At 38.5% G+C, this 26,182-nt stretch overlaps 1 protein-coding gene across 3 annotated transcripts; it reads left to right on the top strand.

The window, feature by feature from the left end:
* The first annotated feature begins 147 nt into the window (after positions 1–147).
* srpk1b (SRSF protein kinase 1b) lies at positions 148–25,279 on the top strand. 3 transcript variants are annotated; one of them, XM_041980744.1, is made up of 16 exons: positions 148–234; positions 927–981; positions 12,946–13,073; positions 13,828–13,936; positions 14,256–14,343; positions 14,426–14,513; positions 15,269–15,375; positions 15,583–15,748; positions 16,235–16,260; positions 16,352–16,577; positions 17,788–18,210; positions 18,699–18,793; positions 21,368–21,475; positions 23,036–23,105; positions 23,416–23,508; positions 23,799–25,279. In XM_041980744.1, exons 1-16 carry the CDS (start codon positions 222–224, stop codon positions 23,981–23,983), a joined length of 1,980 nt encoding a protein of 659 aa, XP_041836678.1. In that variant the 5' UTR covers positions 148–221; the 3' UTR covers positions 23,984–25,279. The 3 variants fall into 3 exon arrangements, with proteins under 3 accessions (XP_041836678.1, XP_041836677.1, XP_041836679.1); XM_041980743.1 differs by lacking the exons at positions 148–234; positions 927–981 and adding an exon at positions 4,245–4,433; XM_041980745.1 differs by lacking the exons at positions 148–234; positions 927–981 and adding an exon at positions 8,960–9,295.
* The last annotated feature ends 903 nt before the right edge of the window (positions 25,280–26,182 follow it).

Here is a 26,182-nt window from a genome sequence, read left to right as displayed (position 1 = left end):
TCCTAGGTTGACTGGGTCATGATTACAGAAGAGCAAATGAGAACTTGGACAAAGTCTGTTAAAACAAAATGTCAAACTGTTTCCATTAAATGCCATCAATGGCAGTTTCCATTCACACCCCTTTTCTACACAACACTGTTAGATCAATTTCGCGCACATCTGAGAGTTTTTACATTTCCAACAGTCCCTGAACGCAGCTGTTCCCTTGACTGGTGTTTAGCATGGAAAGAAAAGGTAACGTTGCTAACTTAACCAAAATGCTTTTTACACAAAATACTCATAACGCACAACTTTTTTTTCTGGTGGATAAGTATCAGAATAGTGACTTGTGTGAACGGAATCCACCAACACTGATAGAAACCACGTAAAATGGATGAGATGTGAAAGTGGACCATGCGCTCCACTATGTGTGTGTTATGTGTGGTAACATTAAGCTAGCTCTAGCTATAAGATTAGCTTCACATTATTCTCAAAGTCTGCTCTAAAACTTTTTTGGAGGGTGAACATAGAATTTAGCCACGACAAACATTTTTTAAATTGTATCTCTACATGATAATAGACAGTTAAGTTATTTAAAGCGCAAAAACACCCAAGTTGCTTTTAGCAGCTAAATTAAGATGCTTGTAATACACCGCTGAGGCCGATTTACTTCTGCTAAGTAAAGTGCTAGCCCCGGTGTTTAAGAATTTAAGCTGTTACTACGTGTTTGGATTTTCTACACGTGTAATCGGAGCTACTTTAAAAAATGTCACTAATTGAATATATAAATAATTACTAATTTAATATATATACATCATATGTACATAATATGTAAATATCCATAGGTACTGTTTTGTACCAGTCTAACACACACACACACACGCACACACATAGGAGTTGAAGATGTAATTTTTTAATTTCCATTCTTTTATGTACTTCTTTTGTAGTACTCGCAATCCAAGCAAGGAAGAAGAGGACAAAGCCCAGAAAACCTGGCAAAAAGTAAGCTGAAAGCCAACTTGCAATGTTTAATATGTTTCTTTCCTCTGGTCTGTAACAGCAGAAAGTTCACTGGGCTGCTTTCTGATACTTGGCTGTAAAAATTACTCCTATCATTAGTCACTTTAAATGATTTTGGTCAGTCTCACTGTATTATATTGGTACATTCTGAAGAATTTTCGAATATTAGGTTAAATGTAAATTACGAAGACTTTAACATTTAGCTACCAAAATAGAAAGCTAAGTGCCTCAACGCTCTCAAGTATGCTGTAGTTTGTGACTTTTTTTATTTTATTTTAATGGGCCATCAAAAGTGAAATAAGTGGATTAAGGTTGGCTTTAGATGGCAAAGAACACACAAGGGCGTTGCTCTCTTTTCTACCAGTCTTTGAAAAGTTTTTTGGGGAGCAAATTGCACAATTAAAATCAGATGTTCAGCTTTCTAATGACTGTGTTTGAATATAATGCATAACTGTGTTTAAAGATGTACTTGTTTGCTGATTACATATGAGTTGATATCCATCAAAGAGCTTTAATACTCTAGTTTTAAATAATTCCTTATTTGTGATGCAACAGTTTATTTGAAGAAAACCATGGAAAAAGATGGCCCTGTGATGCGACTGGTCCAGGGTGTACCCTGCCTCTCACCTGTTAATGCTGGTATAGGCTCCAGCTTACCCACGACCCTTAATGGACTAAGCGGTACAGAGAATGAATGAATGAAAAAAGATGAGAATTTCTGAAAGTTAGGAAGAAACAAAATGTCATGTCAGTATCCACTGAGTAAAGTAATTTTGTTGTTCTTTCTGAGTACTATCAGATACATACTGAGTGGCCTATGAGAATCCTTAGATTGCTTAAAGAATGTTCTGTTTTTCTTTTTATTAAATGAATAACATGGATGCAGGTAGCGTTTTATATCCGGAACTAATTGTCAAAACTGGAAAGCTATTAATTTCTGCATTTTTAAGGGTATTATTGTTATTGTTATTATTGTTATTATTATTATTATTAGTAGTAGTAGCTGTATTAGTATTAAAGGATTATATTGATATAAAATAAAGCTTAAAATGTCATGATTCATAAGCACAAGCCACAATTTCTAAGTTAATTTATAGTCATAGAAAGACAGATGTAATTGTTCAGATTTGGTGACTCACTTCATAATGCAGATTGGCCACATTTTTACTCTGAGGCCACTGCGGGCTGGAGCTGTCATTGAGCCAGTGCCTGTTTGTAACTTAGGACTTGAGGCTCTGAGTTTAAAACCTCACTGTATTTTAGTTGTTGGACTGCTGAGCCTGGAGATTTGTCCTTGAACTCCTTCATAAATTACTCACTCATTGTGAATGTTGCCTTGCCTGCTCTGAAACTTTCCCAAAGAGTAGAGCTGTGCACAATTGAAGCACAATGCACAGCAGCTGTAAATGACTAAATGAGTGCAAAAGGTTTGCATATCTTACAATGCCAATCAGAAAAGAAAAGCACTAAGAGATGTATGAGACAATTACCTTTCACAACAAACAAAGGTGTGCAGCCATTCACCAAAAATACCAAGCACTGCAAACAAAAAAGTATTCAGTCATCTGTAAATATTCAGTTGCATATCACGGTAAACAAAAAAAGTTCACTCAGTTGTGTTAATAAAAGTTCAGTCATGTATAAATTACTGGCAACTAAAGTAAGAGTTGTTGTAATACATATGTTCTTAGAAAGATGGATATGACTGCACCATCGAGAGTCTACCACATAGTAAAAATAAAGATTCACTGCTGAATAAAGTACAAAAGGGATAACATAACAGAATTGTTAAGATCCTGCAACTCTGTAACTAAAAATAGCTGCACAGGAAGTTGTACAGTTAATACCACAAATATCTATCCCCTAATATGAGAGAAGAAACGGGTGTCATAAACAAGCTGCTGCTAATTCTAGCTAAGATTTATTATAGTTTATATGATTTAGTTTCAGATACACTTTTAGTTTATTAATTTCGCTGTTGAGCAGTCAGTCACTCAGCTGGTTGAATGGACACCCTGTGTACAAAGGCTGTAAATCCTCATTGCAGTAAGCCCATGTTCGCCTTGGGCCCTTTGAGGGGCTGCACAGTGCTTCTCCTCCTCCTTCAGCAGGGGCCTTTGTGTGTAGAGTTTGTATGTCCTCCCCATGCATGCACTGGTTCTCTCTAGGTACTCTGGTCTACTTTAACAGTCTAACAGTGGATTGAACAAAAGTAGAGTCCTAGTCAATCCCTGCATAAGTCCTGAAAGTAAAAATAAGTAAATAAGAGTAGACTTTCTCACACACACACACACGGTAGTTTAAAAACTTTCGGTTTGGACCGAAGGGACAGGGATTACTGCAGTGGGGGGGGGGTCTCTGTCTTTATGTGCAATGAACAGTTGACCCGGTTGTTTCATATTTATTGTGAAACTTTAGAATAGAAATACTTTATTAATCCCTTTGGAGAGTCCTCAGGGAAATTTGGGGACATTTGTGCACATTGTGGTGTTGGCGTCGTTAAATGCCAAATGTGATGTAGACATTTTCATACTTTCTTAGCACCTCAGTCAGCTGTTCATTAAGTGCAATAAAGAGACCAGTTCTCCCTCACAGTTTAAAAAAAATCCTGGAGGAAACCCTGGTGTTACGTTAATCTACCGGACACATTTTCATCCTGTTGTTCCATGTGCTATTTAATGTAGTGGTTTAGTGTAGTGTAGTTGAATAACTTGCCTTTCCAGATTAAATGTTTGTTCTTGGTCATGGATTTTGTGAAATAAATTTCTAAATAAATGCAACTAATAGTCCAGTCTGACTTGTACATGTATATTTCCTCTTTATGATGCGTTTTATGACTGGTGCAATGTGGAAAATAAGGTGTTCATGATCACAGTAAATATGTTACAGGAAACAGATTAAACACACTTCAAAGTTTGAGAAGCCCTGGCAAAGTCTTGACACAGCATGTTGGACTAAATATGAATCAACAATTTTTGTTACAACATGGCTTCTTTTAGATTGTCCTTCTTCTCACTGCATCCTGAAACAGTGATGCAGTACAACAGTTTTCAGTTAAAAAGGCTTCATTAAAAATAACTACTAAGTGGCAAGCATCCAGTTTTAAAACTCTGCTGTCTCCCTCTCCATCTTAGACTTACTCCCCTCTTACACCATCCCTCCCACCCTCTTGTCACTCGTTCTTTGTGTCTACTGTGGTGAGAAGGACACAGCAGCCACAGTACACTTGAAGAGCAGGAGGAAGAGGAGTGCAGACTAGTCCCAGGCCGACGCAGGTTTAATTCTAGCTTAAAAAAGACCCTTTCCTTAGCCCAGTTTACAGTTCGGTGTAACAAAGCTTTAGTTTACTTTTTTTTCTTTGTCATGTGGCTCCTGGACTGGATCTTCTCCATCAATACAGCTGTAGTGAAACTTGCCAGTGGTCTAACATGCAAGTGAGTTGTATAATCCTTGTGCATGTATCTGTTAAGAAAAAAAAAGCAAGCAAAAAAAGGTGTAAAAGTCAGACCTGCTGCTGCTTCTGATCGTTGTTTCTGATAGTGAGGGCAAGCACATTATTGCGTTGTTGTGTGTATAATCAAGTTCACACGAAGCTGGGCTGACTTATTGATGGGCTGATGTATTTTTCATTAAGGAGTATGCAGGCTGTTGCTACTTCACTGTCTTTACTATTTGCTTATGCATGTTGCTTATTTTGTGTGCAAGTGACAGAAAACAAGGCTGCCAATTTGCACCTCCAGGTTTGCTTGTAGATTTACTGCATATACTGAGATTTATTTAATTATTTATATTTTTGCATCAGCTGAGAATGAAGCTACTTGCTTCTGTAACTCGGTTCAGACTGCTTTTATACTCAAGAGACAGAGCATGAGTAGCCTGTATTGCTGTGTATTTACCAGCACTGTTGCTCTCAGCTGTATTTGCTTTTATCTCTTTTCCTTCTCTTCCAGCCATAGCTGCAGTTCATTACATAACCAATCAACTCTTTTATCATCTGCGGCCCTTTGCAGCTCTGTGTCCCTCTAATTCTCTTTCTTGTCCTTTGTCCTCGCACTGCAGGTTAATCACTACCCTTTCTCCCTATCCGGACAGTGGCAGAAATATATAATTAAAGGTGCTATTTGTGCATGCTGATTGTAAATGGGAGGTTTGTGGCTTCAGGCCATGAAAATTAGGTTGGTTTCAGCTTTTTCTTTTTCTTTTTTTCTTTTTTTTACAGAGATATTTTATTATTGTGAACTAAGAGAAACCTGCAGTGGTGTAACTGATGATAAAACATGCAAAACTGTAATGTCCTCCTTCTGCCCCCCTCTCTCTCTTTGTTGTTATATACAATGCATTCTGCATTAAAAGCTACTTTAAGTTTTAAACTATGATGATTACATTTAACAAAGTATTTTGCGAGTATTCTTTTAGAGCTAACTTGCATTATAATGCCTATTTAGAGGACGATCAGTGTGTTTTTTTGTGCTAATTACACAGTAGCTAAAGTGAAAAGAAAAGCTCATTTATAAGAAATTTAAATAACTTAGAAAGCGACATCTCCAGCATGATCCTTGCTAAAAATTTTGTAGGTGTTGCAGTGCTAAAGTGAAAAAGCTGCACTACATTCATTTACACCTTGCATGCATTGCACCCTCAGTACATTTACCTAGTGCTGCTGTTACATTCTGCTGCCCTGGCACTTTGTATTGATTTTGTTTAGAGGGTGGGGACCTGGTATGGCAATCTTTTTGGCCCATTTCCATCCTAAGAGCTCTGCCTTCTCTTGTGCCCATGTTTATTTTACTTCAGAGATCTGATGGGGCTGGATGGGTGGAAACAATACAGCCAGTAGAGAGCAGGAGATACTGACACACACTGTCATGTCAGATGTGCTCTGGAGCGATGTTGATATCAAGTGGATGTGATTCTGTGTTACAGTAGATTTTGGTTCCCACTTCCATTAAGAAACGTGTTGCAGTTTTACAAAGTTTTACATGAAAAAATGCAAATCAATCACATTTTATTTAAAAAGAAAAATGAAAATGTGCCAAATTCTCACTTTTTTTTTTTTTTAAAGTTCCAGTGCGCAGGTATTTTTAATTTTTCCCACACGCTGGTTTTCCATGGTTTAATACATAGTAAAGACGCCAGCCATAGATTTTGGTAGCAGACCTGGCTAATACTTATCACCAGTCGTATGGTCCATTAGTATTTATTGTGAAAATGATGTATTAATTATAAATCACTGTAGATTAATTAGAAAATTGTTTTTTTCCCTCAGCATTTGAAATGAATTAATCCATGATAGCTGGATATAATTAATAATAAAGTAAACGAACAATTGGCTTTTAAAATGTTTTTATTATTATTATTATTATTATTATTATTATTATTATTATTAATAATAAAGTGTACCTAATGGTGAGTAATCTTTACAATACCCCTGCTATAAGAATGAAGCAAATATAGTCAGTTTAATACCATCTGCTCTCAACACTGTTTTGCCTGTTATCTCTTTACTTATCTGTTTTTGTTCTACAGACCAGAATTGCAAAAATTACTTAAAGCTCTCATACCAGATTCAATTGTAAACAGATGTTGCTTACAACAAATCTTTGTTGTAAGCAACCTTTTCACTTTTAATTGTGTGGCATCATATCACTTTAGATGAGATAAATGACTTTTTAGACCCATATGGGGAAGTTTACATACCACAGCAGCAATAATGTAAATCACAGTCCCAGAGACAAAGAGGATAGGACACACATACAAAAAAGGGGGCAGTTACAATATTAAGAACTATAAAAATTTTTTTTTTTTTTTTACATATAATTGCATAAAAAGCAATGGGAAGCAAGTAGCACATAGCTACTTGCTCAGTGGTTGATGATCAGTTTGAATTCTTTTTTATTTTTAGTTCATTAGAAATATCACACAACCTTTTTGAATATAAAAAGCTTAATTGTAGTGTTTGAGTGACTCACCTTAGGATTGTACATGATGTGCTTTCACTACAACCAATTGTAATTCATAGCACACCATTTATGTGGTTTTTTATAGCCGCTGTTTCAGAGTAGGACGTTCTTTCAAAATAAGGGGAACATCTATGCTTATTGGTTAATTAAGAAATGCAACACCAGAAGAGATTACAAGAAAATATTAACAACAGTTCTGAAAGTCTGAGTTTTCTACATCAAATGTATCATGAACATCACAGCCCAACACAACTGATTAAATGAACCATAATGTAAAAAGAAAAAAAGGTCTCAAAATAACACAATACAACAAAGTAAAATAACCACGAAGTCTCGTTTCAACATAATCCCCTCTTCTTTGTAAACGATAAATTAATACTATATATTGACTCAGGAAAAAAGACAGAAAAGGCAACAGGGCCGCTACGTGAACTTAGAAGGCTTTTTTCTGTAAACTACATACAAAAAATGTTTTTGAACATGTTTGAAAGATACTGGAATAATAGTGACAAATAAAGAAACAAGTCAACAGTTAAGAGTTGGTGACTTTTTAAAAAAATTATTATTTATTTATTTATTTTTTGATCCGAATAATGTAAAGTTCAGTGAAATAACTTATTACGTTGCGCTGCAAGCCCGCCAGGAGTCGTACACAGTTAGAAAACTGCAAATGACCCTAACATTTCATTTCAGTGTTGTATGAGGTAAACATTCATAGCATTTAACGCAGTTAACGAGCATTTATATTTTACTTTAGCTTACAAAGCTGGTGGTTACCTTGCAGGTAGTGAAATGTGTGTGTTTGCATATGTGTGTTTATATAGCATTTCCTCTTTTTAGAACAAAAACAAAGCAACACAAGCGGTAACACAAGGATGTGTGACTTGGTTTTTGCTTCTTGCACAAGTTGCATCGTTCTGCCTGTATGTTTCTGACATCATTCTTTTGTAGAAGGTGATGATATTGAGAGATCTTTGCGATTAATTAATCACAGGGATTAATACTGCAATTAACTGTGAAACCGTGACATCTCTAATTGTGGGAGTGTCCTGTCACACAGTATATCAATTAAATTCTACCTGTCTCCAGTAGAAGACTGTAAAGGTAACAAGTGAAGAATGAGGTGGTGACTTCCAAACATGGGCTCTCTCAGTAGCTACGCTGCCCTCTAACCTCCTCGATGTTTCACACCGTCTGTGGTGAAACGAGAATCATGGTCTTTCTACTTTTGGATGAACAATGAAGATACACTGATGCTACATGTCTCTTTACCCTACCAAATTGCCACCAGAACCTAAAATGAACAAACACCCTCAACCACCCCCGACCCCCATATACACAAGATTGTGTTGAAAGTGAATGAACAAAACATTTGTCAACTTTGTATGGAAAAAAAAAAAAACAACTAACAAAAATGAAAATTTTTTTTGTATTATTGCTTGACCTTGATAGTCATGTCATATGTTCTGAGCAAGGATTAAGTTTGTGAAGTATATCAGGATTAAACAGTTATTTCTAATTCTGGATTTACATTTAATGTAATTTGATTTTAGGCTTTAAACCTAAGTTTAAGATTTTGTACCAGGAAGACAGAATGTGGGTCATCCTTTAGTTTATGTAGAGCCTCCTCCAGGGGACGGTGCCAGGGCACTGTTATTGTAAAGCAAGCTCTAGCTTTGCTGCTGATATGTAAAAGAAAAAGAAAAAAGATTAAAGAACCATTGTAATGACAGACACACTTGATGGGGTGATGATGATGGAAAGACAGAGGGTAAAGAGGAATGGTGTTGTTTTGGTATGATGAGGAGGATGTTGGTGCGGGGGGGCCAATGTCGTACCTCACCTGCATTGCAGTGCTTGGCTCTCTCACCCAATCATCTGCCAGCTGTCAGTGAGGGGGCTGGGCCAGAGGCTGATGACAGCCAAGGAGAGTTCTCGGTCAGCCAGGGAGAGAGAGCGGCAGTGAACGTGTGAGAGACGAATAAGTGAGCAGGAATCAGCGATAGTGCAGCGCTCCCCTGCAGTCCAGGACTCAGCGTGCAGCAAAGCCTCCACATTTCTCTTCTGCTTGCTAGGCTTCCCTTTCTCTTCTCCACTCCTGCCTCTTTCCTCCTCTTTCCCATGTTCTAATTTTGTTTGCCACCCCCTCCTTTTCATCATTTGCACTTATCACTTTCTCCTCCTCCACTCTTCTTTTATTCTTTCTGTCCCACTCTCTCCTCTAACCTCTAATACCACATTTTTCTTCCTGGTGGATGGAGTAAAAGGCTTTTCTAACACCTGTACTTTCTGGTCCTCCTCGCATCACGTCCCATGGGCATCCGTGCATCTTGCAGGTAGGATGTGTGTTCATTGGGGGCAAACTTGACAGTCGCAGATAGTTGGAGGAAATCTTGAAAAGAGACCATGTGTTTGTAGGGCTGCAGAAGTCCTTGAGGTATCCTGGTGTTTGTTTTGTGATAAGGGGGCATTGAACTGTTTTTGTCCATTGTGCTGCAGTGCGGGGTGAAAAAATCTAACTGTACAATAATTTGAAAGGCACAATTATGTGTCTGTTGTCTTCAAATGTGCAAATATGTGTAAAGTAACATATTAAATTTTTCTGTAGTCCCTCGGTTTTTGTTTTTTCTTCATAGGGACAATGTCCTACACCACCTTTTTTTCCCTACTTGTGTTGTTGTGTTGGGACCTTATTTTAATTCCAGACCTTAGATCTAAAGTTTGTTCTTTGTTTTGTTTTTTTTAATCCAAATGTTTTATAATTAATTTTACATTAAACTTTTCTGTAGAATCATTAAAACCCATAAAGGTATTGTCTATTTTTAGTTAAGGAGAACACATTGGTCTAGTTTTTTCTAAAATAATTCTCACCCATCCTTTTAATTTAACCATAATAACATACAGATTGTTTTTTCTGTTCACAATACAGGCTCCACTACTGTCAGTGAGGTCTTTGTGTTTTTTTTTTCTCTTTTTCTAAAAGCTGACACACTTTTTCTTATTGGTCACTGCAGTTATAGAAATTCCAGATCTTGTGTTATTGAGTATTGGCAGATAAGGAGAGCTATCTTACATATTGGACGTACTATTTTTAAGGAATGACTGTTGGCTGTCCTGTAGTTCTTGTTCATTCTGCCATTCACTGAACAGGGTTGAGTAATCAGCCACTACATTGCTGTAACAATATAAGGTCTCCATGAATGAAATATGTTAGTGGGTTGTAATATGTATGGGAGTGTACATCAGTTTGCTCTTTCATTGGCTAAATGCATGTTGTGGTTACTTAGTGAGTGGGTGTACCAAATCATGATTGAGCTGTCCATCCATGCAACTGTCTGAATGTTAATAGCTGTGAATGATGCAGTATTATTTCTTGGTGACACATTATAACTCAGTTGCATGGCACTAGCAAGAGAAGCTGACGCTTAAACTTGTTCCATCAGCACCTTGGACAGCACCAAAAGATTGTTCGCTTTAACAAACTAACTCGTGCTCAAAAAATGGCGACAAGAAATTTATGCGGCAATTTAATTCAGTTTGTGCAAATCCTCTGACATCCTTATTAACTCTGTAGCAATCCTTGAAGATAATTTCTGCAGCAGTAAAGCCTAGATGCTGTCTTTTAGATCACTGGCTTAATTCTGCACCTTCACTATCTCTTTTAGTTGTTTAATTTACGACTTGAATCTAGTGTGTATGCTTCTAACAAGAAAACAAACAAGCTGTCTGTTCCATATAAGCAACTGAAGAATTGGTTTTAATATTTTATTCCTCCATGTTCAGATTCTCACCATACAACCTGTAGATTTGAGTGTTGTGAAATCAACATTAGTTACAACAATATAGTTAATCTTTAATCTTCTGCTTTTGACGAAAGGAGTGTCTGTTCCAATACTCTTAGGTTTTGTGGTGGATGCTCCAGTTGCTGGGACAGATGAGTCATTCCTCCTTTCCTCTGCTTTCCAGACTAAAATATTTGCCCATTGTGTCGCTAGCCAAGAACACAGACTTCTTGGCTTCTAAACGGTTTTATTTTATTTAATTGATGTTTTTGGAGTCGTTTCTGCTTTAGATAAATTCATTTCTGCCTCAGCAACAGAAAATAATTTTATCCAAATAAGGACAACACAGATTAACATAGTTTCAATACAAAGAATGCATCTGATGTGCTGTACAGTGATTTTAGCTATTGGTAATTCTTTGATGTTATGCTCTGTTATGCTCATTTCAGGATAATTTGTTTTTAAATGCGAGTCCACAAGGGCAGGAATCAATCCAGCATTTTTCGCAAACCCCGTTATTTATTTTATATCAATCCTCTCAGATCACCCTGTCCCAGAAAGGAGCAGAATTAGACTCTTCCGCCCTGAGCCCCGCCTCCCCCTGATCCGGGCTGCCTCTGATTGGTCAGCTGCCGGGAGTAGTTGTTGGAAGCGTGCACTGTTTTCGTCATAGAAACACTGGCAGAACTAGTAAACCAATCTAAGTAATATAAATGATCAATAAACAATATCAACATAAAACATGCAACTGTACATGTTCGAACCCGAATCAGACCCCGAAAATGAGGAACTCGGCAACCTGCAGCAACAAATGCAGCAGGACGACGTATCTGTTTGGTAAATACTCTGCTTACCAGCTGTTGTTTGCCATCCTTCACTCGCCTTATATATTTGTACATGCCCCTGTTAATAGGTGTACATGTGGCAAATGTACCACAATGTCAACAGAGGTGGAAAAGTTTGCTGCCAAGAAATAGATAAGCTAATGATGCTATTTGCTAACACTTTCATGTATTTTTAAAATATAGATAGCTGTATAGCCACTCCATGTACATATTGTTTCACGTGGCTATTCAGCTGGGTGTTTTTAGCCTGCTTGTTACGTTTGTAGCATTTTGTTTGTGTTGATCGCTAACTTTCTGGTCATCATTACCTGTGTTACCTGCTAGTAGCGATCAGTTAAAGTAAGTGTGTTTAGTTTGACCGTTGCTCACACGCTATCAAACCAAAACAAACTTGGTAACTATTTGGTTTTACTTAGGCTCAGGATCAGAAACACGGTCCTCGATTGTAGGAACAAACCCTCCTATCAGCTAAAACCTGGTCGCAAATCCCTCGTTGTACCGCCCCTTATTCATCCAGCAGTCTTCGGTGAAGTGCCAGTCACAAATACAAATGTTGGTGCAACTCACCTGGCTCCCAAAAACAAACTCCTTCCATTGCTGTCTAACCGTTGTTTCCTTCTGGAATTTGAACAAATGTTTCTTTCCCTCACAGCCATAGAAGCATTTCTTGTGTGACATGTTGATACTTAAAACGTTCTGAATTACACTGAGCAGTGAAGGTGGATGTGCCTTTCTTTTCGTGAACGTGCACAATCTGGAGAAGATGACCAATCACTGAGTCCACCAGGACGTCACTGAACTATGAAAGCAGACAAAAACTCTAAAATCTTTTGTTTTCAGTGCCATGGAGACTGAAAGTAGAGACATACTGGGAAACTTAAACATGCGTTTGTCATAAAAAACGTAGCCGATCACAGTTTTCAATACTATAACAGTGTAGAAAGCTCAGAAAAGCATAATAGGACCCCTACATCTTCATGTAAAAATACATCTCCTCTTCCAGCTGTCTTTCTATGTACCTGAACAAGGTTGCTCAGCTGCAGACTCGATCACATCCTCCGGATTGTTGACAACTTAACTTTCTTTTTAAATCTCTCTTTTTTGTGAACAAATAGTAGCAAACATAGTAAACACTTTTATTTGCAACATTGCCCTGAAAAAAATGAAACAACAGAGTTTCTTTGGATGAAAATGATACAGTAAGCTTTTTGGTGCTTTGTAAAATCTTTTTTTTACATTTTTCCCCAATTTTACCAGTGATCACTCCTTTCTTTGCACTTTATTTCCCATTTTTCCAGATCCTGTCCAAATTTGTACTTTTCCTCACCAGCCTTGTTGCTGTGTTTCTCTCTCTCTCAGACCAGAGCCTCATGGCCGTGGAGGTGGCTCTCAGCAAGGTCAGGCAGACTCCCCCCTTCCAGAGCAGGATGAGGAGATCCTGGGCTCTGATGATGATGAACAGGAGGATCCTAACGACTACTGCCGGGGTACGATCTCTCTTGCGCTTTCCTCAGAAATCTGATGTGTTTAGATGAGTTGAAACTTGATGCTTTTTTCAGTTTGAGATAAATAAAGACTTTCTAGCAAAGATAATTATTTGCATTTTGATCAGTCTCATTTATAAGTGATTTCTTTATCTGTTTAGTTCCAGTATCTGTTTGGTTCTTTTCACATTGCATGTGTGGAAATGCTCATAGTTTAAATACTAAACATACCTGAGAGTTCTTTCATTGATTTTGTTGGATTTGATTTTACCAAACGTTTAACTGATGTCTGATCATAACCATTTTCCTCTGACCACATTCCTTCCCTAAAGATAATCATTCATAATAATGTCCTCCCAGAATTTAGTAAGGCACTGACCAGTTAATTTCAGTGGTCTCCTTAATGCTTATTTATGGTCTATACTAGAAATGGGTAAGGAGCCCAGGCCTATTTATGCTCTACGCTAAACACGGATAAGGAGACCTCTGTCTGTCTTCTGCATCCTTTGAGTGCGTACGTAATTTAGTCTGTTTTCGGGGCCTTTGTGGATGCATACCCATATGCTTCAATATGCTTAGAAACAGGGTTTCCTAACTTTGAGTTAGCAAATATGTAGTGTATTTCTATAAAATATGTTTGTTTCTTTTTAACTTGTTAAAGTCCAGAATAATTTTTCTAAGACAAAAACACTGATTGTATGGTAATGACATAGCATCGTTTCACAGTCTCTGCATGTATGCATGTGTCTTTGGTCAGGTGGATACCACCATGTGAAGATTGGAGATCTGTTCAATGGGAGATACCATGTGATTCGTAAGCTGGGCTGGGGGCACTTCTCCACTGTGTGGCTGGCCTGGGACATCCAGTAAGTGGGCTCCCCATCTTGACTGTTTATTTAATGTTTTTTAGGGTTTTGCTGATTTTGTTTTTAAACCAAAGATCAAATGCCAGATTATCATTTTATTAACCTTATTTAAGTTTGCTGATATTTTGCCTGTCATAGATAATGAGTGATTATATTTTTTTTTAGCACAGCTTCTAGAAAAGATGTAATAATTGGACATACACACAGTGTGCTCTGTGAATTTTGATGTGACTGGGATTTCATTTTCACTGACATCTTTTTAAATAAGCTTTGCAATTTTTATGTTTTCAGTTAACAATGTTGTTTGTGTCACTTCCAGGGAGAAGTGCTTTGTAGCCATGAAAGTTGTAAAAAGTGCTGAACATTACACTGAGACGGCTCTGGATGAAATAAAACTGCTCAAATCTGTAAGGCACATAAATGTCTTCACATTGAATTGGATATTGTAGATGTTTAAGGTGTTGTCGATCACGGTTTGTGTTTTTCCAGGTGAGAAACACTGATCCCAGAGACCCCAACAGAGAGAAAGTGGTACAGCTGCTAGATGACTTCAAAATTTCCGGCATGAATGGAACTCGTATCCTCATTTTTGTTCAGAATTGAATTTGTTTATGCTTAGGATCAAGTTGCAAACTGTGACTAGTCTTCTGGTGCCTTTTTTTTCTCTAAAAAATGCAGCAGTGACGCTAAAGAGGCTTTATTTCTTTGCATATTTCTGTGCTCCTTTTCCATGGTTCGTTTTTCAGTTTAATGATGTGATTACTTTCCATGCTAGTGCAAAGCATCCAAAACTGCACCACCTCAGGCTGGACATTAATTTAGCTCGTCTATGACACATTGGTGTTCTTTTTAAAGATGTCCACATCTCAGCCAGGGTTCTTAAGTCAGAGTTTGAGTGCAAACAGCAGTGACAAGATCCATTTTTGGTGTCAGTTATCTGACAATCTCAAGTACAGAGCAATTTATTACACCCCCAGACTGACACGCGGCCTAGCTATTCTTGGTTCTCAGATATTCTATTGACATTCAGCTAATTCTGCATGTATTTAAGTTTATCAGTTCTTGATGCAGTGGTACACGCTTCATTAATTTTTCTCCCACCACATCAAATCTACTGCTGTGTGTTCAGGCAGCCTGGAAAACAGGTTTTCTTACATTGAGATGAACAAAAAGTATAAATCATTGGATAACAAACTGTTCCTTTAAAACCATCTGTACATAAGTATGTGAAAAGAATATGGAGCTGTTTTGCTGGTTAAAAGTAAACAGCAAAGAAAGACTAATATAGGTAATTTAAGAATTGTTGCTCTTTCTTGACCTGCATTTTTTCAGATGTGTGTATGGTCTTTGAGGTGCTGGGCTACCACCTCCTGAAGTGGATTATAAAGTCAAACTATCAAGGCCTGCCCCTACCCTGTGTTAAAAGCATCATACGACAGGTACTGTATTCTAGAACAGAAATGAGACAAAGCTGCATATTATCATAAAGCAAGCAATACACCAGGCACATCTGCAGTATTCAGGTCTGTTGTTAGCTCACAGAACTCTTTATAAGTTGAGAAAGATTTATTAAATTCCGTCCCAATGGGAAACAATCACCTTTAACCATGAAATTTGATGATTTTTATTGTCTGACTTCACTGCAGGTTCTGCAGGGCCTAGACTACCTCCACACCAAGTGTAAGATCATCCACACAGACATCAAACCAGAGAACATTCTGCTGACTGTCAATGAGCCGTACATCAAGAAAATGGCTGCTGAAGCGACGCAGTGGCAGAAATCTGGTGCTGCTCCTCCCTCTGGATCTGCAGGTCACAACCTTTCTTACTCTGCTCCCCAATAAACAAGCTCTATAGTTCGATTGACGTGTTGCTGAGAGGAAAGAATTTTTTGCTGTTCAGCAGGTTCTGTCGCACTAAGTGGTGGAATAACTGCTCACAGCAAATGTGAACCACTGTCTTTGATTACTATTCTAACAGCTTTATGATATGATGACATGCTAATTGTGATAGAGTTTTTTTGAGGGTTTTGACTTTGAAATGTTTCTATTAAAAGAGGAGAGCTTAGCTGTGTGTCACTCTGAGTCACCCCCTGGATTGGTTATGGAAATTACCAGCTTGCTTATAAGAGTGTGTATGAGACTCCTGTTGAGCTTGGTGCTGCTGTAGAGGCAGTCTGTTAGTACAACTTGGTGTGAATCAGCTCAGCCACCCAAACAGAATACTAATTACACAGTCCTTGGATGTGCTACTTATCATTCAACATGGTAATCCTCTCATACTTCCTGTTTCTTGCAGTGAGTACAGCACCAGCACCCAAAACAGTAAGTTTAGATTTTTTTATTTGGGGTCTTTGTACCAAATGTAGTTTAAGTCAAGCCAGAATACAAACTCTCCTGCTGTTCTCTGCTCCAGATGGCCAAAATGTCAAAGAACAAAAAGAAAAAGATGAAGAAGAAGCAAAAGAAGCAGGCAGAAATGCTGGAGAAGAGAATCCAAGAGATGGAAGGAGGAGCTCTACCTGATGGTGGAGAGGAAGAGGAAGATGAAGAGACAACCGAGACCACTGAAGATACAACTTCCACTGCTACCCTCTCTGTGTCTACTACATTGCAAGACATTACAAACCATACTAGTACAGGTGAATGACTGACTAGATACTCACCGTGACTCAGAAGGGGGACATTAAACAACTCAGGACTAAAAACAGTGTAGTGTGCATGCCAGGCCTGTAGTGGGCAGTGAAACTTTGCAACGACACACCCAACATGCGCACTTCATCTTTATCAGACCTGAAGACATAACACTTATATCGAGATGTGTGGGTTATCTAGTGCATGTGATCTACATGTCTTTGCTGATGGCTTAAATGTTGCACAAAAAAGCAGGTTTTGCTTTAAGAGACTAAAATAACTTTAAAAGACTCAGGAGCACAACCAACACAGAGGTTCGCCATTGTTGTTTTTGTTGTGCTGTTCGCGAGTGTAAACAGGGCCTGAGTGCCCAAATGCAAGATGATGCGATAGACGCCATCATTGTCAAAACTCTGTTACAGTATAAACTAGAGGCCAAAACTTTTACCATTTACTGTCCCAGTGTCATCAACTAAATCAGGCCTGAGTTGTGCAGGCATCATGCACCAATCCTCATCAGCTCTGCTTTTCTGATGAGAAAAATTAAGCCCAGTTGGTCATAAAAAGGAAAATAAAAGCTAACACATGCTAACACTTGGCTTTTGGGAAATGGGAAATAAAGTGCAGTGGAAAAAAAGTTTAATTCGCAGACTTGAGTTAAACAATTTTGCAGAAGTTGCAGATATTGATCAGCTCTGGATAAGTTAAACATTGATTAGGACAAAACACCAAGCCTGCGATGGTCTGGAGACCTGTCTATGGTGTACCCTTCTTCTCACTTGCATATTGCTGGGATAAGCTCCAGCTTCTTCACAACCCTGAGTTGGACTAAGCGGTATAGATAATGAATGAATGTATGAATTAAAAACACCAAACTAAACACTGAGTTTTGCTGACAATGCTAGACTCTGGGCTGCATAAGAGGGCAAGATTATTTTTTGCACCTGTGAAAAAAATAACCCTTTTACATGCTCATTTTGGTTACAAAGAAAAGTGTTATTATTATTATTATTATGGGTTCTTGTGTGTAGAATAAGTAATGCCAAAAAACCAAAACATCAATCATCAAGTTTGATATCATGAGGATTTAAAACATCTAAAATAGAAGTTGGTGTCAGTAACTTCTGAACCTGCATACTTAGGTCAAACCAAAAGGCCACTAATTCTTATTATATATTAATACATCCATGTAGAATAAACTTTCACTTTTTAATGCAGACTCAACTCCTGATGAGCAGCCTCAGCAGATGCTTCCGCCAAATGAACAGAGAGTGGATGCAGCCGTGGAGGAGAACAGGATGGAAGTGAACTGCAACGGCAACACATCCTCACAGGAGAGCAATGCCAGTACAGAGGCACAGGGGACCAAGCAGTCTAAAGAGGAACAGGAGGACCAACAGAATGCAAACCAGCCAGAAAAAAGCACAGAGACCCAAGACACATTATGTAACAAAGAAGAGCATCAGACCTGTATCACCTCACATGGAGAAAATGACCCCACCCTGCAGCAACTCCCTGATCCCCTCAGCTCTGACATCACTGTAGAGCAAAAGGAGGAAAAAAATGGGGAAAAGAAGATGGAGGACTTAGACACTCAAGAAGAGACAAAAATTGGGAATGAAGAAGATGAAAGCCAGAGTGGTCAGTTGAAGAATAAACCCTTGTTTTTTTCCTTTTTGGTGTTATGTAAAACTCTTACTTTATATTTCAGTATTATTGATATTTATGCCGATAGTTTTCTGAATATGAAGTGGTATCTTAATGATATTGAATGTAATTTTTTATGTCATTGTTTATTGAATTATTGATAACTATTTCACATTTCTGGACATTAATACACATAATGCAGGAACACTGCAGAAATGATTAAATCAGTAAATGTATGGTTTTCATCCTGACAAAAAAATCTAATATCACATCTCTGCATGTGTGGGCATTCAGTCCATTGTGTATCAGACTATGCTTTAATGTGTACATTGGTGTAGTATACATTACAGTGAGGAGGGTCTTCTGTAAAGGATAGTTCAAAATCCCAATTCACTAAATGCCTTGCTATAAGTTTACTGTGATTTAGATTTGATTTATTTCCTTGTTTGTTCCATCTGCCTTCTCTCTCCACTCTTTTCCAGGTTCAGCAGGCAGTTTGTTAGTAAACCCCCTGGAACCTTTAAATGCTGACAAGCTCCAGGTTAAGATTGCTGACCTTGGCAATGCCTGCTGGGTGGTGAGTAAAAATATATAGCAGTCAGTCACAACATTAAAACAAATCAGCCTAATGTCCTCAGTGTGTGTCCCTTTAGTGGCATCAGAACAGGGGGTGTCTAGGGTTTTGTCAGCAATTGTGTGTGTTATGTGTGGGGGAGGTGATGTTTCCCTGGTTCACGGGGTGTACAGCTAGAACATTGGGACATGTGCTGGCCCACACCAGGCACTGGGTGGTCGTCTGGGGGGAGCGTGGTCCTCCTGGGCAATGTGTGGACCTTCTGCCTTAGGGGGGATGGGGTGACTTTCAGGATCTTGGGGCCCTGAGCCCTGCACTCTGCCTGCCCTGGATGGCTGGTTCCTGGTGGGGTTGGCGGCTACCAATCTTGGGCCACCAGGGCCTGTGCCCAGTGACACGGGGTATTGTGGCTCTGGCCTTCCTCTGCCACCTTCTGGGTGGTTCTAGGGTCGTCTTGATGGTGGAGTTGCTGGGATTCATGCTCCGGTATTGCTGATGATTGCCCAGGTTCCTGGGCCGCCTCGGTCTGCCTTTAGCCTTTGATGAGGTGTGGTGGGATTTGGACGTTCACACTCATCTTTGAGTCCTCATATTCTGCATGGTGATACAGTTGCTTTCTTGTCCTGTGGGTTTATATATTAAGAGTTACTTTTGTTTAGGTTTTGTATGTGTGTGTGTTTTTAGTACTCTGGTTTTTACTGTGATACGCTCGCTTCGGTTTGTGTTTGTTTTTTGTTTTTTTCTTTTTTTAGTTTGTTAGTCTCTTGTATGAGCTCATGATTGTCATCGTTTTCCTGTTAAAGCCGTAGGAAATTCTCTGTTGTGTTTCTGAACAGGTGTAGCAGTTGGTTGGTGTTAGTTTGGGTTGAAGGATTGTTGCCTTCTATCTTGTATCTCTGTCTCCTCTTTCTTTTTCTCTACCCTCGTTTTCATATCTGTTCACGGTTCTCTTTTTTTTTGTCCCCTCTGTAATTCTAAATAAATAAACAATAATTTCAATAAAAAAAAACAGATTATCAAGAGGAGCCTTATACCGATAAAGCTCCCCTTGGCAAAGCAAATTTTTTCATTACAACAAAGCAGCCATACTATTCTATTCTATTCTATTCTATTCTACAGTCATTTAGCAGACACTTTTATCTAAAGCGACTTACATTTGAGTAAGAACAACACAGGCAAGAATTCAAACAAGATGGGACATCATAATTAAGTTGTAGTCAGACTGCTGTGAGTCCAGTTGGACCCAGGTGCTGTCATGTAGTGCTAGAGGCAGTGCATTACTGTTTTTTTTTTTTTTTTTTGTTTGTTTTTTTTTTTTTAAAGTTTTTTGTAGTTTTTGTAAGTCATTTTGTTTAAATGCAAACATTACGATTTCATTACACAATATCGTCTTGGGCATAAGTGCACACAGCTTATTCAGTACTTGGTTGAGCCAAAGAGCTGGAGAAATCTTTCTAACATATTCTGTTGAGTAGAAGAGTTAAGCTAAGTGTGGAAATGCTCCTTAAATAACTGAGTCTTTAGCTTGCTTTTAAAAGTGGATAAGGACTCTGCGGATCGGACGGAGTTTGGTAGATTGTTCCACCACCGGGGGACAACAGAGAAGAAGAGTCTAGCTACTGCCTTTGCGCCACGTTGAGGTGGGAGCACTAGGCGTTTTTCGCTAGCAGAGCGTAACTGTCGAGAGGGAGTGTAGCTCTGGATTAAGGAGTGAAGGTAGACAGGAGCTGTTTGGGTTATTGTTTTGTAAACCAGAAGCAGAGCTTTGAATTTGATGCGGGCTTCAGCTGGAAGCCAGTGAAGAGCGATTAGCAGCGGAGTGACATGAGCTCTTTTGGGCTGGTTGAAGACCAGACGTGCTGCTGCGTTCTGGATCATCTGCAGAGGTTTAACTGAGCATGCAGGCAGGCCAGCCAGTAAGGAGTTGCAGTAGTCAATGTATGAAATGACCAGAGCCTGAACCAGGAGCTGTGCCGTGTGTTCATTCAGGTAGGGTCTGATCCTCCTGATGTTGTAGAGAGGAAATCGGCAAGATCGAGCAACCGAGGCAACATGGTCCTTAAAGGTCAGCTGGTTGTCTACCATGACACCAAGATTCCTAGTAGAAGACGTAGGCACAACCGTGATAGAGTCAAGCTGCACGCTTATCTGTGGCAGTAAGGAAGTATTGGCTGGAAAGACAATAAGCTCAGTCTTGGACAGATTTAGCTGAAGGTGGCGATCCTTCATCCATGCGGAGATGTCAGCAAGGCATGCTGATATTCACATTGAGACGGTTGTGTCTTCAGGTGGGAAGAAATAGAAAAGCTGAGTGTCATCCACATAGCAGTGGTAGGAGCTTGCTATGATGGTGGATAGGCAAATAAATAAAATAAATCAATAAATTTGTGCTGATTGGTTCAGGTTAGGATGATTTTTCTTTTTTTTTTGAAGGATTCTTAACAAAAGCATAAAGAGATTTTTCATTGTTTGTAGTTTAAACTCATTATTTGAAACATTTTTTAAACACCAACTAAATCATTTAGACTCTAAAATCATTCAAGAGTTGTTTCTCTCTCTCTCTCTCTCTCTCTACAGCACAAACATTTCACAGATGACATCCAGACTCGACAATACCGTTCACTTGAGGTCCTGATTGGCTCCGGCTACAGCACTCCAGCGGATATCTGGAGCACAGCCTGCATGGTAAGACATACACATGCTTTGGCACATGCACACCATAGACATGAAAGGACCACATTCCAGTCCAAGCTAACAATGTAATAAGTCCCAGCACTGTCCCAACGTGAGCTAATATAACATTTCTGAGCGAGTAACTGCATGACCTGATACACACATGGTTGAAAATCTCACTTTTTACAAAAGAAAGTGTCTGCAGGCAAATCTCTAGATGCATATTTTCATGTTGTCTCTAGTAGTTTTAGGAGATACAGTACGTTATCTGACACAATATCAAGATGGGACACTGAGCACTGCAGACACTTAACTACCTTAGAGACGTGATGGACCTCAGTCAACTTTTTAACTCTTAACAAGAACCAATGATCCTCTTAGAAAGCTGAATAATCTCCAACCAACTTTTTAGGTGACTGGTTAACTGTTTTGTCATCTGTCACCCACCAAACAAATCAGGATGGAGCTCTGTTTTTAGCCCTGCTTATGCAAAAACCTCTACAATAACAATGTAAAGGAACCTGTTTATAACTTGCTAAAACCCCACCCAACAAGTAGTCAGGATTGGTTGCTGCTGGTTATTCCAAATAGTCTATGTGAAACATATGGCTTGTCTGACTTCACCTTTTATGAGATAAAGTGTACGGTTCTGGAGATCGCAAGTAGTTTTTAGGGTCTGGGGACTTCAGTGCAGCACAGTAAAGACTTTGGTATCATTTATAATAATATAAAGCCGGGTAGGCATGAATGCAGGATTACACTGTGATTTACAAGTTTGCAAAAAATGTGTGTGCATAGTTTCTGTAGTTTTACAGATGAGGGAATTCAGCCATTTGATTCAAGTGTGTTGGAGAAGGGTTGCATCTAGAAGTTGCAGGATAGAAGATCTTGAGAACTGGACTTGGGCAACCCTGCTTTAAAATTTGCCTTCAAAACACTGAAAATGCAATGAGGGCAATGCCAAACCCGAGGGTTTTCAAAGTTAGGTGACAAACTAGTGGATGAACCCCCAATGCCTACAACCAGGCAGCAAAATTTAGAAGTGGGCACTATTAATACCCTCTGTTTTCAGCAGTGTGTGTAATTTCATTGGCGCATATCTGTGTACATGTTTAACCTTTGTATAGAAGCCTGTAGAAGGAATCATGGAAATATTTCTGTATCACAGCACAGAATCTCACAAACCTCCAGAGTGTGCATTTAAATTCAGAGACTACTGCAAGTGTCACCTCTGCCTACACAGAAATCTTTCAGAGGGAGGAATGATGCAGGGCTGGAAAAAAAAAAAAAAAAAAATATATATATATATATATATATATATATAAATATATATATATATATATATATATATATATATATATATATATATATATATATATATATATATGTATAAATCAAAACTCAACCTACACTCACTCAAACTACTGTTGTTGATGGATATTGAGATATGATCAAATCCTGACTCAGTGTTAATATTTCATTGCTTTTTTAGTCATTCTTGCAAAATATCTGAGTAATTAATCCCACTCACATATAAGTTGTTGTTGACTTCTTGTGTTGTTGGTTCCTTAGGCCTTTGAACTTGCAACTGGAGATTATCTGTTTGAGCCCCACTCTGGTGAAGACTACTCCAGAGATGAAGGTTAGTGTTGCCAACATAACAGATGTGGAATATTGCAGCTTCAGAGTCATTATAAGCCTTAACAATCTGTATGGAGGTCATCAAATTCAGTACAGTTGTGACTGAAAGGAGGCATTGCTGTCAAATTTGAACTATTCATATTAATTTTAAGCTATATGAAGTCTAGGTCTTTCTCTCCAACAAAAAATGCACCTAAACCACCAATTGTTTTGATGTAATTTTTTTCACACATCTAAATTGTCTCCATCACTTCACAAGTCATTTTATCCTGATATTCATCATATATTTGTGTTTTCCTGGCTCCTTATAGATCACATAGCTCTGATCATTGAGCTGCTAGGTAAAGTTCCTCGGAAACTGATCTTGGCAGGCAAATACTCCAAGGAATTTTTCACTAAGAAAGGTAAACGCATCCACCTACCGCCAGCTGTCCACTGTAGCTATATCCACGTCCACTTTATGATACTGTTAAGTTATTCACTGCAAAAGTTACTATTTAAATCCCTGACAGCTCAAGGAAACCACCCACCTGCTCTCTTCTTCACTTAAACTGTTAATTAAATTCAGCGATTTCAGTTACATAGAGGTGGTTGAGTCGATTTATGCTTTTCATAAAATGCATGTGAGTCATATTCTGTGCAGATTATTGAGATTCAGCTATGTAATTAGATGTATTAATCATGTTTCTCCCAGGTGACCTGCGTCACATCACCAAGCTGAAGCCTTGGGGTCTGTTTGATGTCCTGGTAGAAAAGTATGAGTGGTCCAAAGAGGAGGCTCATTCCTTCAGCACCTTCCTGCTACCCATGCTGGACCTGGTGCCTGAAAGGAGGGCCACTGCGGCCCAGTGCCTCTCCCACCCATGGCTCACATCCTAGAAGCCACCCATACACACTGCTCCGCTTCATGTTGTGAACAGCTCCATCTGGTTTGAAGGCCCTGAACTTGGAAATATAAATACATTTATGTCTGCAAGAGCCTTATCGTGCCTGCACCACATAGTCATGTCCCAGCCTGCCCACACACTTCCACACAACGGAGAGATGGACTGCTCTTGAGTCTTTGTCCTGTAATGGATTTCACTGTTTATAGAAGGAGCATGAGGTTCTCTCCCTGTATTTGTGGCTCTTTCTTTTTTTTTCTTTTGTTACAGGCTATATTTTCTAACTGCAGGTGTTTTTGTTGCACATTACTCTGCCAGAATTAAAATGAAATTGCACTTTCTACAAAAGCAAAAGGCAGGATGCTAACAGAAACATGAAGGCAACCATCAAAACTTCTTCTAGTTCCCCAGTGATTCAGATCTGCCAGCCATGGTGTCATGTGTGCCAGCTTTTATGCATTTTACTTTAACGGTGTGCTCAGAGTTAATTGATGCACAGTGCTAACTGGAATAAGGAGTTACTAGTAGTCTTTAAAGCACTGTTAGATTTATCACCACCGAGAACAAAAGAAGAAACCTTTTGTATATTTGTACACAGACGGCATCACCGGATTAGGAAAAAAACACATTTTAGGCATTGTGCACCACGGAGAGATTCATCCAGATTTACACTCTGAGAACTGCATTTTTTTCACTTTTTGATTTGTTTTTAGTTTCTGCAGTATTTCATGTCATCTTGGAATAAAGAATTTGGTACAACACTATGTGAACCAAAATCAGATTCTTTTTTTACTTGATGGATCAGTTGGCAGAAAGTTTATGTAAATGCTATTTCATGTTTGCATTCCTTTGCCTGTTTGGAGGGATTTCATTTATCTTTGCCCACATTAACACGTAAATCAAACTATATGCGCTTTCACATCCATTGTACAGTCCAGTGTACCAAAGATTTGGCTTCTACAGATTTCCAAACATAACAGTGAACAGTGAGGAATGAAGGTCCCATCTGAGGGGCTTGATTTAAAAAAAAAAAAAATCTCTTATGTGATTTTTTTTGGAAATTGATTGAATCACTCAGATGATACATTTTGTTTGAAGTTTGCAAGATTTTTCTTTCTTCTTGTTGACTTGCTGGAATGAAAGGAAAAAAAAAACCAGATTGTACTAATAACGTATTTTGAATTCCATCATAGTTTTCATGCTTTGTTTTTCTAAGTCTCTTTTGTCCATGTCTTCCTCCTTTGTTTACTTCTTTCTGTAGGTAATATGAATAAACATTTTTCAAAATTTACATTTGCCCCATGTTCTTCAGATAATTATTCTGTGAATGTAGTGTTACTACTTTAAGATTTCTGCAAAATCTGAGCACTACAAACATTTTAATGTGAAATATAAATATAACCAGTTACTGTCAGAGAACATCTGTGTGTAGTATCATGTGTGCAGAAAACTGATAACAAATCTCTGGCTTCTGTATGGGGTCACTGCAGCTAAAATGCATTATAACCTTTATTGGTGAACTTAAATGGACTTTCTCTAATCTTTCTCTAAACTTTTAAACGTTTTAGCTACTTACTGCACCAAACACATTTTTTAATTTTTGTGCTAAGTTTCTAAATGCCTCTAATTGTACTTCAGAATTAGAATCACCTTTATCATTTTATGGCATTTGAGCAGCTCTTCCTTAAAATGATCCCTTTTAAAATATTTACATTAATAGTAATAAATATTATTAAATAAATGTAATAGTAAAAAATAAAATTTGAGTGAAAATTTTTTTTCAAATACAACTGAAGAGTGAAAATAAGCAGAATGTAAACATTAAATAATGCAGATGGATGTAGACAGTAGTCTTAGACAGTTATTGCACAGAAGGACCTTTATTGCATGTTTTCAGCAGTTCTTACTGGTGTGATTTTGAATTGTTTAATGTGGTTATTGCTCATGGGAAAGAAACTGTTTCTTAGTCTAGTCCGAGCTCTGTGTGACCTGTAGCCGAGGGTAATGGCTCAAACAGGTGGTGACTGGGGTGAGAGGAGCCTTTGATGTGTTGAGCTCTACTGAGTGATGTCCTCCATGCTGGGCAGAAAGCAGCTGTGATCCTCTGGGCTGTGTTGATCACTCTGCAGTGCTTTCCAATCCGCTGCCGAGCTCAGTGTACCACACTGTGATGCAGTACGTCAGGATGCTCTCT

The sequence above is a fragment of the Melanotaenia boesemani genome, chromosome 3 (genome assembly GCF_017639745.1).
Source record: "Melanotaenia boesemani isolate fMelBoe1 chromosome 3, fMelBoe1.pri, whole genome shotgun sequence".
NCBI classification, from domain to species: Eukaryota; Metazoa; Chordata; class Actinopteri; order Atheriniformes; family Melanotaeniidae; genus Melanotaenia; species Melanotaenia boesemani.
This window is presented reverse-complemented; position numbering and strand designations above follow the sequence as displayed.